Source organism: Eschrichtius robustus, chromosome 8, assembly GCF_028021215.1.
Source record: "Eschrichtius robustus isolate mEscRob2 chromosome 8, mEscRob2.pri, whole genome shotgun sequence".
Lineage (NCBI taxonomy): Eukaryota > Metazoa > Chordata > Mammalia > Artiodactyla > Eschrichtiidae > Eschrichtius > Eschrichtius robustus.
In genome coordinates this window covers 123,973,865-123,992,396 of record NC_090831.1, presented here as the reverse complement: position 1 = coordinate 123,992,396, position 18,532 = coordinate 123,973,865, and the positions used below count along the sequence as shown (strand labels likewise).

At 42.6% G+C, this 18,532-nt stretch overlaps 2 protein-coding genes across 2 annotated transcripts; one reads left to right on the top strand and one right to left on the bottom strand.

Moving 5' to 3' along the window:
* Window positions 1-8,735: 8,735 nt before the first annotated feature.
* LOC137768620 (large ribosomal subunit protein eL43-like) lies at window positions 8,736-9,066 on the bottom strand. Its single transcript, XM_068550167.1, has one exon. The coding sequence runs from the start codon at window positions 9,064-9,066 to the stop codon at window positions 8,788-8,790; it is 279 nt and encodes a 92-aa protein (XP_068406268.1). The 3' UTR covers window positions 8,736-8,787.
* A 1,807-nt stretch (window positions 9,067-10,873) lies between these two features.
* On the top strand, window positions 10,874-18,263 carry GIMAP7 (GTPase, IMAP family member 7). The gene is made up of 2 exons (XM_068550166.1): window positions 10,874-10,950; window positions 16,841-18,263. Exon 2 carries the CDS (start codon window positions 16,882-16,884, stop codon window positions 17,761-17,763), a length of 882 nt encoding a protein of 293 aa, XP_068406267.1. The 5' UTR covers window positions 10,874-10,950; window positions 16,841-16,881; the 3' UTR covers window positions 17,764-18,263.
* The last annotated feature ends 269 nt before the right edge of the window (window positions 18,264-18,532 follow it).

The window sequence follows — 18,532 nt, the reverse complement described above, 5'->3', positions numbered from 1 at the left end:
CCTGGGATGAAAAGTTTTGGCAGTGCTCTCTCTGAATGTCTGTTTCCCTAATCTCTTTGCTAATCTGTGTGTCTCTGTTGGTATTACACCCAGCTGTTAGGCTTACTAACTGCCATTTGATTGCACTCTAGTTTTTGACGAGGTTCATGAGCATAAATTGCTCCACAGTCTGGTCTAATTAAATTTGGTTTCCTTTGCAGGGGTAGTTTTCATGGCCAGTTTTTCAGGTTTTCTCTGGCCCTAGAAGGACTTTTCTTACCTGTCTATTTTTCTGGTTCTTGCTGGTAAAAATGTTGGCCTATGGTTTCTCTTATGTCTCTCACAGTGTTACCAGTCTCCTCTAAATTGCTTACCATTAAAATCTTTATCGTTTTCAAAAATACCCTTTTACTTGAACTTCCTACACTCTATTTCAAATAATTGCTTCCTTTGGGGAGGGCTTTAGAGTTTTCTGTTATTATGAACTTCTTTTCATCCTGAACAAAATCTTTGAGCCACAGCTCCAAACCCAGAGCAGGGGATGGTAGCCTCTGGACTTCTCAACTTGTCTCTCCTAGCATGAAACCTCTATCTTAAGAGGGAGCTGGAGTGTGGGCAGTTGTGGCCTGTCATGCCTAGGGTAGAGTGTCTGCCCTATGAATAGAGGAGCAATAGGGTACTGCTGGCTGCACTCACCAGAACTTTAGTCTCTGCAGCTCAGTGTTGGAGGGGATGGGAAATGTTGCCAGCCTGGCCCTGTTGGTACTGTACTATATTCTTGCTGGGTAGCTGAGGGGAGAGGGGGCCCCATCGTCTTGGCTACCCCTGCCTAGAATGGAGTTTCCTTCAAGCTGAGCAGAGGATGGGTTGGGAATGGAAAAAGTGGGTCATGGCTCAAGCACGATGCAGACTCTCACTGTTCTTACTCAGATTCAGTAGACTTTTTTTTAAATAAATGTCTGTTCACTTGTTATATGATCTTAGGACAACGTCCAGAGACTTTGCTTTCTTTAAAAAGAATTTCCACTGGTTATGGTTTTTCACCAGTAAAAAGCTTGCAGGGCTTCCCAAAATGCTTTCTGGAGTTGGACACCTTGTCATTAGTTTAAATTGAACTTTGGCCACGTTGCTAGCTCCCCTCTTCTTCCTTCCTGCTGAGTGCATGGGTTTTGTAGAGTTTAGTTTCCCCTTCGTGTTGTTCTTTATTGTAGTTGAATGAAATATAGCTAACAGGGTCCTAAGTGGCAGCTGCCATTGTCTTCCAGATTGCTATTTTATCTGGAATCCTTGGTTTTCCACTAAAGGCAAACATGTTATACTGACAGAGGATAAGAAAAATGTTAGTGTCTCCTTATATTTCCAAATAGTCACGTGCGGCCTCTCAAAGCTTAGAAATGAGTCATTTAAGTACCATTTTCAAGTTATATTTTTTTCATGATAAGCAACAGTCAAAAGCAATGAGGCTGCTCAGCTGTTTATTAGCTACGTAGGCTTTGAGAACTTCATTGTCAGGATTTTGAAAGATAGCAACATCCATACACACCTATTCCAGTTTAGAGCAGAGCTTATTTTGTTTCGTTCATGTTGAAGTCAAAAGTGCTGACTGCTGGACCTGCTTTCAATGAGGCCCTGCTGTGGGTTTGGAGACTCACAGGAAAACCGTTTCACTTCATCCTCAGGCCAGGGCAGCCTGAGGAGGGGTCTGAAAAGGATCCTAAGGAGAGTTCAGTGCAATTTCCATGGTGAGATTTCTCCTTGGCCTAGCCTTTCTCCTCTCATCCCTTCTGAACACTTCAGCAGGTACCAAGAGGGGGACCTGGACCCCGTAACCTAGCCTTTCTAGCCTGTGCTATGACCACAATTTCAAGTGATGGATAAGACAGAGTAGTGAGGAGGCGCAAGCAGGAAATGGCTGCAGCTGAGGCAGGATGTGGGTTTTTCTCTGCACAAGTGAATGTACAATAGAACATCCTCTTGCCCACTTCTTGAAAATCTAGGGGTTTATGGGAAACAAAAAGAAGTTTCTGCTGTGATATGCTGAGGTGTACATTGCAGTTGTTCCTTTACCCCTTGTTAAAGTTTTATTTATAGCACCCATCATTAGTAAGAAAGCACTGAAGAACATTGTCTTTACAAGAGGATTGAAGTGAAGCAACAAAAGCTGTCAAATTGAAACCAAAAGGAAGAAATGAAAATAATAGCAGAAATTATGCAAACCAAATTACAAACCGCAGAAAGAAAGCAAGTTATTGAATGCTATCGGGTGACTATGGCAGCCTCTAAATTCTTTCCCAGTTCTTGTTCTCTTAATCGGGCTCTTCCACCACTAGGATCATGGAATGGCTAAGAATCCAGGGGATTTCTAAGCAGACATTGTGGGCTTTGGAGGTGTGGGACTAAGAAATCTAGGTAGGCAAAGAAGAAAGGGAACTGTGGGTTTCCTGAGAGAAATAGAAAACTGTGGGTGAAAAACCCATTTCCTTGCTGACTGCTTTTTTGGCTATTGGAGCCAAGCGGTAAATAAAGCTGATATATGTAACTGTCTGTAACCATCCATTGCTCTGATGACCCTCGGAACTCAAGAACACTGGGAGGGGAGGGCCGGTACTAATATTGGTCCCTCACCCCAAACCCCTGAAGCCAGGAGCCTCAGGAATGTTCCCCCCCACATGGTGGTCTCCCTTTTAGGAGCACTGTTTTCTGCACCACTGCTGGAAGTTTATAACTATAACCAACCGATATCTGAGAAGCAGTGTGGGTAAGCAGGCCAGGGTTCATGATTCGTGCCAGTGGGAGAGTCTGGGGATTTGTTCTCGTTGGGCAAGGCCCAGATATTAGAGTATGATACAATTCCGCAATAGGCATCTGACTTCAATAATACTTCCTTATCTTCTCATCTGTAAAGATGATGGGCTCAGAGGGGTAATATTTTTCTCCCCCAAAGCATAGATCTTGCTAGTGACAGAATCAAGACCCATCTATGTTTCCACTGTCTGCATTTCGTATGTTAACGGAGAGACCTGGTGCCCATATGCTAATATGAGAGCGTACGACTGAGTCTCATGGAACGAGACAAGTGTCATGGGCTCACAGGAGGCTGCTAAATGCTGCTAAGCCACTCAGACAGAGACGGAAATCCTGCACCGCCAGTGTAGCCTCGGGAGAAGTCCTCCACACCTTTCAATGCATTAAAGCTTGCTTTGTCTTATTTTAAAGGATAATGTCCTCCTCGTCTTATTTTTTTAGATAAAACGATTCTTTTGTGTGAATTGGGTATTCTGTAAAAGTGTGGGCTGGGCTCTTGGTGGTGGGACTGGGACATGATGTAAGGCAGGTGCTCTTATAACTCACTGAGCTCATAATAGCCTGGCAGTCAGCCTGTTCCCCTTAAGAGTTTAGGAGACCTTAAATGGCACTCCCAGGCCTTGATTCCTTCGGCTTCTCTTTAAAAAAAAAACAACAGTTTTTTGGTTTTTATTTTGGTGTTGTGAATGAAAAATGTTGCTTGCCATATCAGCAAACAAAGGATGCCACGGCCATCAGGCGAGCAGCCCCGACCACCGCCCTCCCCACCCCCACGGTGAGCCCTGAGGGAACTCAGGATGGAGACAAACAGGCCGCCTCCTGCCACGCCCCCAGCCACTGCAGACCCCCAACCGTGTCCCCTGAGGGGACTCAGGATGGCAGAGAGCAGGATACTGGCCCTAGACAGCTAAGGTGCATATCAAAGGAATGACTTCCATGAGCCCAGACTCTTGCATCTTCTCAGATAGAGAAAAGCACTAAATTCATTGACTTGTCTGATTTTTTTTTTTTTTTTTGAGTTAACAGTAATCTTTTCAAGTTCTGACTACCTGTTCTTTTTTGCAAAATTCCTATACATCCTGGCTCCTCTCTTACCTGTTGGGAGTCAAACCACACAACTCATCTCAGAACTTAATGAAGCTCAGGTTCTTTATGTCTTGGCACAGAAATAACTCGGTGAGGGACAAAGTGATGGGTAAGAAGTGGATTTATTAGTATAGGATGCTTGTGAAAGATACAAGGGTCAGGCAAGAGGGGCCTGCCCCGAGAACTAAGTGGGCTACATTTTTCTCATCAATGGATAAGTGGGGAGGGGGAGACGACCACCTTCCTCCTCATTCTTTGAGTAGATGGCAGGCTTACATCATTAGCTCCTCCTTTGCACCAGGTGGGGGAGTTTTTGACCCTATATGGTCCAACTGGGACTGTCACGGCGCTATTCAAATCAGCAGAAGGGTGGTAACATATACACAAATATGTTAAATCATCTCAGATTTCAATATGGTGAGGGTCTTCCCCTTTGGAATGTCACCTTTTCCTTATATTTCTGTCCTTGGTATGTGCAGAGGTACACGTCCTAAGGATCGTTATCTTGCTGATGTCGACCAGCAGGATGCAGGCCTCATTTTTTCACTTAATGGCCTGGGGCATATCTCTCTCGTGCTTTTATTTATGACTTTATTGTTAAGCAAGCCTGCTTTGTTTCATGATGTTCTCATTGCTTTCTTGAGTGATAGTTAATTTACAGTTGTCTCCCAACGTTCCCTCTCTATCCTTAATCCCCTAGCGGAATTTCTAAGACTCCCTGTGTAACTATCCTACTCCATCCTCAACAGGAGCAGTCCCTCACAGCCAAGAGGCTGCCTCCTGGGCTTGAAGTGCTCAGAAGGTCGACCGAATAAAACAGAATTCTCAACTTTTAGGTTGTGCTTTTTTTTTTTCAGTTGACAGCTTTGGTAACCAATCACAAAGCGCCCCAGAGCAAATTTCTCTCCATCTGAACTCTACGAGGAACCACAGCCTTGGTACCAGCAGAGGCCTCTTGTGCCCATCTGCCTCCTCGGAAGGTCCAGACGAATTTGCGTGAGTCTCTCCTGGTTCTCGGATCTCCCAATTATTAATTGATGATCTTGAGTTTTATTTGGCAGTGTCTTTACCTGGCTCCCCAGTTCAAAGATACTGGGGAGTGACCCCTTCTAGATGAAAGATACTAGGGCAGCCCGGTTGAAAAACACTGGGATTTGCTCAGTTGGAAGGATACTGAGTGGTCTAGGACGAATGGTTTGATAAGAGGCTGACCTGACATCTTTCCTCAAATTGGCTATCTTCACAAGAATTTGTCAGGATAAAAGCACACTAGTAAATTTTATCCCCAACAAGCTCAACTTTAAAATGGGAAATAGATTCTCTCAGACAAAAATGAGGGGCATCAGAAAGCCAACCTCCGACTAAAACTCCAGCCAGATTCATGTATGTACAGAGCTCATACTTATAAGTACCTACGAAATTGGAAATTAAAGGAACTCTCACCCTTAAAATGGCTACGATGGGGCTCTTTTATTGCCTACGCAGTTAAATTAGAAAAGCCGGCTTAATAAAAACATCTTTTCAGTATTCTGATCTTAAAGAAACAAAAGCCCTTCAAGTGGGGACTGGCACTTCTCTTCCTGTGCCTTTGAAATGTCAATGTTCTACCTGATCTTTGGGCGTTTCGGTGTGTGCACCTGTGTGTTGAAGACTTGGTCTTGTTACGGAGTCCACGCTTGCTCTGCTCGCTGCATGATAGGCCAATAAATCTGAGACGAGGTGTTGAGGCCAGGAATATGGCTTTATTCGGAAAGCCGGCAGACTGAGAAGATGGCAGACTAGTGTCTCAAAATAAGCATCTTATCGGGGTCTGGATGCCAGCTTCTTTTATAGAATCAGAGAGGGAAGTAAATAAAAAGGCAGAATAGAGAGGGAGAGGTGGGGAGGAAATAAAGAAAAAAGGCCGTCAGTCTTGCAAAACATCTCCTGGAATGGCCAGCTTCGGGGAGGGGATGTATTAATTTCTTCTGTCTTGCAGCCCTTCACAGGTGGGTAGGATTCCCTGAAGCAGGCCATTGTGTATGATTATAATCACAAAAGCAACGAAAAGCAAAGGCTAAAGGCAAAGAAACAGATCCAACATGGCGTCAGAACTGGCTCTTTCCTGTTAGTCTCTGCCATCCAGAAGGTACCCATAGGTGCACATTCAGCAGCCAATCAAATAGACGTGGATTCTGAGCAGTCTTTTGCCTGTGTCAACTTTCAGGGTTTTCTTTTGTTGTTGTTGTTGCCATCTTAACCTTTGTTGCATCAGCCTGTACTTTCTTAGACTATTTTGGGGAATAAACCCTGTGGATCTTTTTTACGTGCATCCTTTGCACCCTCTTGTGGGGAAGCCTCTTGCATCTTATTGGTTTGAATCACTATTAATATTGTATCTCATTAATGGCCAGATGATGGATCCTTGAAACTGGAAAAACCTCTAAATCGGTAAATTTTTAGAAAGCTCTCATTATAAACAGATGTTTTCTTGGTGAAACCGCACACCTCAATTGGGACTCGAACCCACAATCTTCCAACTGAAACTGCACAACTCATCTCAGGACTTAATGAAGCTCAGGTTCTTCATGTCTCGGTGCAGCAGGAATTCAGCAAGAAGCAATGTGACAGGTAAGAACCAGATTTATTAATATAGGACCCTCGCGAAGGATACAAGTGGGCAAGCAAGAGGGCTCTGCCCCGAGAACTAAATGGGCTACATTTTTATAACCAAAGGAAAAGTGGGGAGGGAGAGAAGACCACCTTCTTCCTCATTCTTTGAGTAGATGTCATGCTTACGTCATTAGCTCCTCTTTCACGTTGGGCGGGGGTGTTTTTGACCCTATACGATCAAACTAGGAATGTCATGGCGCTATTCAGATCAGCAGAAGTGTGGCAACATATACTCAAATATGTTAAGTCATCTCAGGTTTCAGTATAATGAGGGTCTTCTGCTTTGGAATGTCACCTTTCCCTTATATTCCTGTCCTTGTGTTACCAAACCCAGGTTCAGCTGCTAGCCGCTCAGGAGCCAATAATGTAAAAGGCAAGTGTCAGTAGAAAGGAAAAGTGTTTTAATCAGAAAAACTGGCAATCTGGAGAGAAGGTGGACTCATGTCCAGAAACCAATTCCGAAGACTCTGCTCAGCCATGACAGTTTTTAAAGGGAAAAATGGGGGACAAGAATCTCAGTGAATCATCAAAGCAAGAAGTTGGGTTCTGCATCCTTCTCCATTGTGTGCAGGCTGGCTGGCTCTCTCTTTAGATATTATCTTGCCTGTGTGATCTGCCTGCAGGATTACCTAGGAGGCTACTGGGGGCAGAGAGCTGGTCATTCCTTAGCTACTTAATTCTTCATTCTTCGCTTAATCTAGGAAAAGGTTCAACAGGTTAGACGAGGCATGGTGTGCATTCAGGAGAGCTCAAGTCAGGAGTTAGGTTAAATTGCCTAGTGATCTCATTCCTATAATTAGGTTATTTTAAGGTTAGAGGGGAATGGAAATGGGCAAACAGGAAAGCGGCAAAAGAGCTGCTTTCAAGTCCCCACTGTTAAAGATCACTCCATTTCTATGGGATTAGGGGCAAAGATTCATCTTCTATAATTTCATGCTGACATAGGGTGCCATCTTCTCAGAGTGGAAGATGTTGACATGATGGGTCTGTAGCACCTCTTTGCTGACAATTTTAGTTGCCTGTTTACATATATGAGCAGAAAAGCTACAATTCTTTGGCTGTCCACAAAGGTATAGATTATTATGAGCAATAATGTTAATCGCATTCTCTTGAGGGCAGTTCCTGGAATTGTGCTGGCCCTAGATTCAGTACTGCTCAAGATGAAGCAGCTTATGTCATGGCTACAGTCTGGTTGGGGAGGGGGGGCACTTCAGGGTTCTGCGTTCTGCTCCGTTCCACTTGGTCCTAAGGATCAGTATCTTGCTGACCCTGAATATCTTGTGCTTTTATATATGGCTTTATTGTTAAGCAAGCCTGCTTTGTTTCATGATGTTCCAATAGCTTTCCTGAGTGATCATTAACTTAGAGTGGTCTCCCAAAGTTGCCTAAAGTTCCCTCTCCATCTGTAATCCCCCAGTGGGATTTCTAAAACTACCTGTGTAACTATCCTACTCTATCCCTATCACTGGTATTTTAAAATGGGTAAATAAAATGAATGTTAATAAGATTAAAGGAAAAGGTTTTGATAGAACATGACCTAAGGTTGGATGGTCCAAAAGGACCCCCCCCCAACTGGTCCCCAACATTAAAAGGCCCCAATCAAGTCCACTCTATTTACCCCAGTTTAAAATAAATAAATATGTATATCTATAATATATCTCTAGATATAAAGGGCAGAAGGAAAATTACACTGAGATACCTGAACAACGATTACCTGAGGCAGCAGTTAGGCCAGTTAGTCAAGTTTAGAGATTGACAACAGGGCCTGGGTCCCTTGGCTCAACTCCTCTCTGGGGACCCAGAGTCTTTTTATTTTTAATTAATCAATTTTTGGTTGCATTGGTTCTTCATTGCTGTGCGCGGGCTTTCTCTAGTTGTGGTGAGCGGGGGCTACTCTTCGTTGCGGTGCGCAGGCTTCTCATTGCGGCGGCTTCTCTTGTTGCGGAGCGCGGGCCCTAGGCGCACGCGGGGCAGTAGTTGTGGCGCAGGGGCTTAGTTGCTCCGCGGCATGTGGGATCTTCCCGGACCGGGGCTCGAACCTGTGCCCCTGCGTTGGCAGGCAGATTCTTAACCACTGCACCACCAGGGAAGTCCCTGGGGACCCAGAGTCTTTTATACAAAATAGATTAAATGGTTGGGGATAAAAAGAAAAAAAAACTTCTAGGAGTCCTTGTAAGAACAAGCCTTGTTTTTTGTTTTTGTTGTTGTTGTTACATAAATTAACCCATTTATTGTAGGCTAGCAATGTTTCAAATGGTGGCGCTTCTACTGGTCCTTCAATTCCTTCCGTCTTCTGATGGCTGACTTTACTGTGACGGCAGAAGTGGTGTCGTAGGTCCAGGCACCACCAGCTACAGTCTTCATGCGGGAACCACAGTGCGAAATGCCCACAGCTCGTCTCTTCATCTCGATTTTGCCCCAGAAGGAGCAAGAGTACTTGGCGTGCTGGCTGATTTCAATTGTCTTCACCATTTTCCGGAGGGAGGCACCATAATGGGTCCCGTATTTACCCACCATTCTGACCTTCTTGGTGCATTTAGCCATGTCGCCACCACCTAGGTCTGAGCCCAGAGAGGAGAAGACCTGTTGATTGGCTCCTAATGGAAACTAAAGGTAAAGGTATAAAATGATAACATTGAGATGAAAGTGAATAAAAATTGGTATATATAAATAGGCTTTATATAAGATGGTTACATCTCTTTTGTTTAGTTATATTGTAGGATAGACATGTTTCACTGGGGATTACTTCCCTTGTGTGGCATTATAAGACAGGGCTTATGCACCTGCCCCTCAGGAAATATTTATTAAACCAACTAAAGGAAACTGATTGTGTTACCTGGGACTGTACAATATAAAGGAAAACTAAGAACTAATATTCAGGGGCTAATAACAGTGACAATAGAGATTTGCTCTTGGTCTAACCTGTGCACTTAAAAGAGGGTCTTTATTGAGTACCTACCGTGGGCAAGCTTTTGAAGGCATGACAAATTAAACCCTAAAGTTCTAAAACACAGAACTCTTAAATTTCAGTTTCGTTGAAAATCTTCTCACTGATATAGAAAAGCAAATTAAAGAAAATACAGTTAGGCAAATGCATTTTTAAGAGCATTTACGTGACAGATGATTTCTATTACTGAAGCAAACTTGGGTCCGCTCACCCGCACAGAGTGAAGCCGATCTACTGACACTGGATTGTGCTGGAGAAAAGCGCCGTGTCGATTGTAAAGATGCCAGTACCAGGCTCCTCTCTTATGTCTTGGGAGTGGTCCCTCAGAGCTAGCTGAGGGGCTGCCTCCGGGGCCTCAAGTCCTCAGAAAGTCTGCTGAATAAAAGAGAATTCTCACCTTTTCGGTTGTGCACTTTTTTCAGTTGACAGTGTTGTGTAAATTGTTGACAAAAGCTAGAGTCTCCAGAGAATTTCAAAGCTAAACTCCTGAGAAAGCCACAACTTCTCTCATCACTGAGACTTTCATGGTCCATCTGGGCCAGACGTGTGGGTAGGGAATGCGGAAGAGCACATTCTAGTCAATTTGCACCGCTCAGACCGTGTAATGCAGGAGAGGAGTCTTTAGGCCGTTAGGAGGAACAGAAAGCAGGCAGGGGAAAAGGTAGAGGAAAAGAGAAAGGTGATAGACTAGATTCCTAGAGCTGCTCTAACAGATTATTACAAACTATGAAGCTTCAAAGCAGAGACATTTATTGCTGCAGAGTTCTGGGAGTTCGCACTCAAAATGCTGGCAAAGCCATGCTCTCTGAAGGCTCCAGGGGGGGATCCTCCCTTGTGTTTTCCCAGCTGCTGGTGGTTGCTGGCAATCCTCGGCATTCCTTGGCTTGTAGCTGCATCACTCCAGTCTCTTTCCTCTTGCATTTTACTAGAAGCAGCAAGGAGAAAGCAGACTGCACCTTCCACACTGTACTTAGATATCTCTTCAGCTAAATATTCACGTTCATCACTTACAAGTTCTACTCTCCACCCAGCAATAGACTGGCGCTATCCCTAGGATACACCAAGCCACGTGTCTGACTTCTTTCTTCCCCGAAGAGCCCTGCAGTCTCCCAGTGCACCCAGGAATGATGATCAGACACTGTGACTGGCTTTCTGGGCAAGATTTAGGTCATTTACTAAGGGCCTTTTGGATCCACCACAATAACCCCAAACAACAAGTATAACTTTGGCAATGTTGCTGTGATAACAGGCACACGGAGAAAAAGCTTTCAACTTGTCAAAGCTGAAGCACCCACCAAATTATGGGGCAATATTTCTGTCTCTTTAAAGGCAAACAGTTCCTTCACTGGCTCCACCCAACCTGCTTCCTGGCTCAGAGGTTTCAGAGGGTGCAAACATTTTCCCCTCATAGTTAAAGCAAAAGCACGGGCTCAAACAGCTTCTTTGGAGAAAACTTGACAACTCATCAACTCCTTCAAAAGGTGAGCCTGGCTGAGAAGAGGCCCCAGGGGATAGAGCTGCGAGGGGCAGTAGGATACAGGGAGTCCGCGCGGGGGTGGGCTGTGGCCCGAGAAGGGACCAGGTGGTGTGCAGGCAACGCAGGAAGGAGGATGCTGCCAGAGTGCTGGTGGTGGAGGGGAGAGAGGGGAGGAAAGACGTTTATGAGCATAATGTCCATACACCTCATATTCAACAGGACAAACCGTAGCTGAAAACTGCACCGTCTGTCTAGTTGCTGTTGTGATGGACATTGAGTACCACTTGATAACCCAGAGTTTTCCCTTAATAGGAAATGAGTGTCCCCAAGGCAGGTCTTTAGAGCTGGAAGGCAATTCAGAGGCCACCCAGTCTAAACCCCTGTTTCTTGTTTTTAGTTTAATTTTTATTTTATATTGGAGTAGAGTTGATTTACAGTGTTGTGTAACTTTCAGGTATACAGCTCAGCGATTCTGTTATACATATACGTATAGCCATTCTTTTTCAGATTCTTTTCCCATATAGGTTACTACAGAATATTGAGTAGAGTTCCCTGTGCTGTACAGTAGGTCCTTGTTGATTTTCCTGAAAGAGGATCAGAACCCCTGAGAGCATGGTGACTCTCCAGGGATTACCCAGGTCACTGATGACACAGGAAATCTAGAATTCACTTTGAATTCTTTCCGACACTTCACAGAGAGAAGCTGTGTCCCTAATAGGGTGACATACGAGTTGCGGAGCAGGTGCTATGCAGAGAGGATTAGCTATTCTAAAAAAAACATGTATGTGAGACCCCCCTCCTTGCCTTCCCTAATTATAGGCTTGCTAACCAGTTCACCATTCGGGAAAGAGTGTGAACTGTCTTCCCCTCATCTGCCTCTGACCTGATGTAGACTATAGAATGACGGGTCCGAGAAGGAACAAGAAGAGGCCGCAGTGTGCAGTGCTTAAGAGTGAGCGTGGTAGTCAGACGGCCTTTGAATTGGACCCCTCTCTGTTCAACACCTATTAGCACAATGACCTTGGGCAAGTGTCTCAGAATTCTTGAGCCACATCAGTCTCCTCATTTAAAAAACTCAGGTAATAAAGTTAGCTTCCTTGCAGGTTAGTTTTGCGAGTAAGTGAGACACAACTGACCATTGAACAACACAGATTTGAATTGTGCGGGTCCACTTATATGTGGATTTTTTTCAATAAATGCACATTCAACTCTCCATATCCCTGGTTGTACATTGGCAGATTCAACCAAAGAGGATGGAAATTTCCATCCAAGGTAGGTTGAATCTGCCAATATGAAAACCCGATATGGAGGGCCAACTGTACTAGCCATTTTACATGAGATATTTGAGCATCTGCAGATTTTGGAACATGTTGGGGTCTTGGAGTCAATCCCCCCTCCATATTGATATGGAGGGATGACTGTAATATACAAAACATATTTATTAGTGTGCTTGGTATACAGTATACATTCAGTAGCGGTTACACTACACCCAGGTTATTTTTTTTATTGTGGAATTTTTTTTAACTTATTGAAAGATAAAGGGAATAATATAAGGAACTTCCATGTACCTATACCAAGCTTCAACAATTATCAGTTTATGCCAGTCCTGTTTCATTTATATACTCACCACTCCCCAGCCACCCCAGATTACTTTGAAGCAAATGTCAGACCTTGTGTCACTTTATCAGTAAATATTTGAGTACGTATGTCTGAAAGATAAAGACCATTTTAAAAAATTACCATAATCAGACTTCAAAAAGCAATGAGAATTTCTAGAAGATTACCAGTTATATTCACATTGCCCTGATTGTCTCATAATTTTAAAAATTGTTTGAAGTTGCGCCCAAATGAGGTCCATAAATTGCAATTCATTGATATCTCTTAAATTTAACTTAACACATAGGTTTCTACCTTCCTTGTTTCTTGCTGTAAAATTTCTTTAAGAAAGGGGAAGTCTTTTGTCCAACAGAATTGGAAGTGTACACTTTGTTGATTACACCCCAAAACGTCACTTGTCATGCTCTTCTAGTTCCAGTGTTTTGTGTGCATTCTGTTTAGGGAGAAGCTTGGTCAGATTAAAGCTTGGCTGGTGTTTTGGTGGGAGTACTTCACAAGTGCAGTTGTTAATGTCAATCAGAAGGCACATAATGTTTGGTTGTCTCAGATATTAATGATTACCTTGAGTATACGTTTCCTTAAGGGTCACAAATTATGATATTCTAATTCTATCATTCTTTCTTCATTTATTAGATGGAATAATCCTATAAAAAGAAACCTCCCCTCAACAATTCTTTCATTTCCACGAGGCACAGTTATATAAGAAAGACAAGATAAATGCTTTGTTCTTTCCCTTTGTCAACGTTCAGAATGACATACTCCTAACATACTCCAAAGCGAACAACTGACTTCTTCTAAGAAGATGGCATTGCTATGAACACATAGATTTTAACTTATTTGATATATTTCAATCCCTTGGAATCATTATTCTTATTGATGCTCAAACTGTCTCATCTTTGTCCCGTGGGGGATCGTCTTCAAGTTGGCTCTTAAGTCCTTTTGATGCGATCCTAGTAATTTTTTTTCATAGCATCCTTGCTGTCTAGTATGACAAGACGGTCTATGCTCAACTCGTACATTGCCTGGCCCAGACCTGGAATCCATGCTTTCTCCTGAGAGCCCGGAATTTCTGGTGGGAAATGGCATTTGAAGGTTACAATCTGCACGAAGGGTGCTCACTGTTACTGAGCTCATCATTGTTTTTATGCCTTTTCAATGGATTTCAAAACTATAGAAACACACACACGCACATACACACAACTAAGAGTAGGATTCCCGAAAACAATTTTTTGCAGGTTTTTTTTGGGGGGGTGGTGCTTAACTATATCCTACTGGGGATGGACAAAGAAATTACTGCATTGTCAAGTCTCTAGGACCAATTTTTTTGTGGTTCATCCACCACACAAAATACAATCTGGCTAGTTTGTTTCATTTGCTTTGGATTTTTACTAGTATTTTGAAATATAATTTTTGCTGTATAATATATGCTTTCAAGATCAAATCTATGAAATCTAAGTATATCCAAAGTAGTCTAGCTCCCAGCTTCTATCCCCAGCTTCCCTCCACCCTGTTTCTTCCATCCCCATATAAGTAACTTTTTTGTCTGCTTACTTTTCTGATTATCCTGCCATTGTTTTTACGTATGAATGAAAAAATATGCATATTACATTTTATATATGTAGGCCCCAGTCCTCCTTGTTAGAGAAATGATAGTAAACTCTACATTATTTTTTTCACTTGGCTTTTTTTGCTTAATGATATATCCTGGAGATGTCTCCATACCTGGATATAAAGATATATCTCATTCCGTTTTACAGTTGGCTAGTACTGCACTGTGTGAATATACCTTAGTTTATTCAACCAGGCCCATACTGATGGGCATTTGATAGGTTTTTGGTCTTTTGCTATTTCAAATAGTGGTGCAGTAAACAGCCTTCTGCATAATTTGTTTCTGTATTTTTGTCAGTGTACCTTTGGGATAAATCCCAAAATTGAGGTTGACAATCAAAGGGTAAATGCACATGTACTTTTGCAAGATATTGCTAACTTCTCCTCTAGATGTTTTAGACTGCTTTTCCATTCGCACTAGCCATGTGGGAGAGCACCTGTTTCCCCTACACCTTTTACCAATATATTATGCCAGCAAACTTTTGGATTTTTGCCAAACCTGTAGGTGAGAAATAGTATCTTAGTGTAATATTCAATAATTAATTTAATTTTTCTATGTTTTGATATATTTTTCTCTATTACGAGTGAATGTTAATCTCTTTTTATATATTCAAAGGATATTTACATTTTTTTCTTTGAACTGTTTATTTATATCTTGCTCCATTTTTTATCGAGTTGCTGGTCTTTTGTTTCTCTACTTTTAGATATTCTTTGTTTATTTTTTAATTTTGTAATTCAAGTATAGTTGATTTACAATACTGTGTTAGTTTTAGGTGTACAGCAAAGTAATTCGGTTATATATTTTGTTTTTCCGATTCTTTTGCATTACAGGTTATTACAAGATATTGAATATAGTTCCCTGTGCTATACAGTAAATCCTTGTTGCTTTTGTATTTTATATATAGTGGTATGTATCCATAAATCCCATACTCCTAATTTATCCCTCTTCCGCCACCTTCCCCTTTGGTAATCAGAAGTTTGTTTTCTATGTGTGTGAGTCTGTTTCTGTTTTGTGAATAAGTTTATTTGTATTTTTTTTAGATTCCACATGTACATGATATCATATGATATTTGTCTTTCCTTGTGTGACTTACTTCTCTCAATATGATAATCTCTAGGCCCATCCATGTAGCTGCAAATGGCATTATGTCATTTTATTTGTGGCTGAGTAATATTCCATTGTATACATGTACCACATCTTCTTTATCCATTCATCTGTCAGTGGACATTTAGGTTGTTTCCATGTCTTGGCTATTGTAAATGGTGCTGCTGAGAACATAGGGGCGCAGGTATCTTTTCAAATCAGAGTTTTGTCCAGATATGTGCCCAGGAGTGGGATTGCTGGATCCTCTGGTAACTCTATTTTTAGTTTTTTGTGGATCCTCCAGACTGTTCTCCATAGCAGCTGCACCAAATTACATTCCTACCAGCAGTGTGGGAAGGTTCCCTTCTCTCCACATTTTCTCCAGCATTTATTGTTTGTAGACTTTTTGATCATGGCCATTCTGACTGCTCTGAGGTGATACATCATTGTAGCTTTGATTTGCATTTCTTCAATGTTTAGTGATGCTGAGCATCTTTTCATGTGGTTGTTGGCCATCTGTATAGATATTCTTTGTGTAGAAGGAAAATTGCCCCTTGCCCCTCTTTTATAGAAGTTGGAAAAAAGAATTTTCCCCTAGTTTGACATTTGTGTTTTAATTTGTGTATGGATTGTTTATTTGTTTGTTTGCCTCACATTATCTTTTTGATTTTTATGTAATCAAATTTAGGAGTCTTTTTCCTTACTCAATTTCAAATCTTAGAAATATTTTCCCCACCCCCTGGTATGGGAAGATCCCACATGTCGTGGAGCAGCTAAGCCCATGCACCACAACTACTGAGCCTGCGCTCTAGAGCCCGTGAGCCACAACTACTGAAGCCCGCGTGCCTAGAGCCCATGCTCTGCAGCAAGAGAAGCAACTGCAATGAGAAGCCTGCACACCGCAATGAAAAATAGCCCCTGGTCACCGCAACTGGAGAACGCCTGTGTGCAGCAAGAAAGACCCAAGGCAGCCAAAAATAAATACATACATAAATAAATTTATTAAAAAAAAAAGAACATGAATCAGTGTTGAATTTGGCCAAATGTCTTTTTTGCACCTAGTTCCTTTTCTTCTTAACCTATTAATGGGATGTGTTACAACAATTTCCTCATGTTGAACCACCCTAGTATTTCTGAAACAGTAATACTTAGTCAAGGTGCATTGCTTTTTAGTGTCTAATAATTTATTTAGGATTTTTGAATCAATACTCACACATGAGACATGTGTATCGCTTTATTTGTTGGTGAAATCGTGGTTCGCTTTTAGGATCAACATTACACTTGCTTCATAGAAAGAGCTGAACGTTTTCCTCTCTTTTTATGTGATCAGGAATTGTTTAAGTAGCACTGAGATTATCAGATCTTCAAAGGTTTCAATTAATTCCATGTGAAATCATCTGGACATGACTCTTTTGTGGGGATACTCTTTAAGTACTTTGTTATTTCTTCCACAGCAATTGAGCTGTTTATGCATAATAGAATATTACACATTTTCAGGGAGGAAAAGAAAGAAAAAAAAAGAGAGTTGGGAATGGTTCTCACTTGCCCAAATTGACCCTTTTTCCCTCTCCTTCCTTTTCTTAAGATCTTGTGGGTACCTAAGCCCCAAGGCCTCTTGATATAAACATGGCTGATGCCCAGGACAACGCTCTGAGGATCGTGCTGGTCGGGAAGACTGGAAGTGGGAAAAGTGCCACAGGAAACACCATCCTCGGGGGAAACGTATTCAAGTCTAGGCTTGCTGCCCAGGCTGTTACCAAAACTTGTCAGAAAGCATCCCGGATATGGGAGGGGAGAGACCTTCTCGTTGTTGACACCCCAGGGCTCTTCGACACCAAGGAGAGCCTGAGCACCACCTGCATGGAAATCAGCCGCTGTGTCCTCGCCTCCTGCCCCGGACCTCACGCCATCGTCTTGGTCATGCAGCTGGGCCGCTACACGGAGGAAGAGCAGAAAACCGTGGCGTTGATCAAGGCTGTGTTTGGGGAAGCAGCCATGAAGCACATGATCATCTTGTTCACTCGCAAAGAGGAGTTGGAGGACCACAGCCTAAGCGACTTTGTGCGGGGTGCGGATGTAAAGCTACAAAGCATCCTCAAGGAGTGTGGAGACCGCTGCTGCGCCTTCAGTAACAAGAGTACAGACCAGGCTGAGAAGGAAGCTCAGGTGCGGGAGCTGGTGGAGCTGATAGAGAAGATGGTGCAGAACAACCAGGGGGCTTACTTTTCCGACGCCATATACAAGGACACGGAGGAAAAGCTGAGAAAGCGGGAGGAAGTCTTGAAGAAAATCTACGCTGATCAGTTAGAAAAGGAAATTAAACTACTTCAAAAGGAATATGCCCATAGACCACAGGAAGAAAAGGAGGAACAAATAAAATTGCTAATGAAGAAGCATGACGAACGAATGAAAAATATAAGGGAAGAAGCCGAGGAGAATTTATTTCAAATTGTTTTCAAGGGGATTAAAAATATGCTTTCAAAAGTATGGCAAATGTTTTGGAAGTAGTGTAAATTGTATTTTTACGTCTCAATTTACTATAACTTGTTAATATGGTAGTTTGCATTTTCCAAAGAGGGCTAAAACCATATCTTCTTTCTGACTTCTTCTTACAATCTGACCTTGTTACTCTTTCCATTGAGTTATGGGTCTATGTCCCCTGCCTTGAAATCGGATGGACTCTGTGACTGCTTCGATAAATTCTGGGTGTTTGAAGCAACACCATGTGACTTCCAAGGTTAGAAAGGGAAAATGCCTCCTTGCTGTCTCGGGGTGCTTGCCCTTGGAATTTGGCCACCATGTTGTGAGGAAGCCCAAGTCACCCTCATGAAGAGGACTTGAAGTCACTGGCCCACTCCCCTGGCTGATATTTCAGCTGCCCGCCAAAAGCAGCTTGCCAGCCATGCAAGCGAGGCGACACCAAAGTGCCTTCTCCAGTCGCCTACTGATGAAGCTGCAAAGAGCAAACCTGAGCCATCCCCACGGTGTCCTGCCCAAATTGCAGATTCATGAGAAAAATAAATGATTGTTGTTGTTTTAAACCACTAAGTTTTGGGATGGTTTGTTATGCAGTGAGAGCTAACCAGAATGAAATATCTTCCCAGCACATTCCCCAAGACTCCCGGCTCCCAGCTGTCCTTCTACACGATGCCAGTGAATGCAAGAGGTTATGAAATTGACATAAGCAGGCAATGATCTATTTCAGAGAGTTCAAAGAGTCAATTTAGGAAACTTCAAATAAGAAACCCTGCATACGTTAAGTGTCAGCACCACTGAT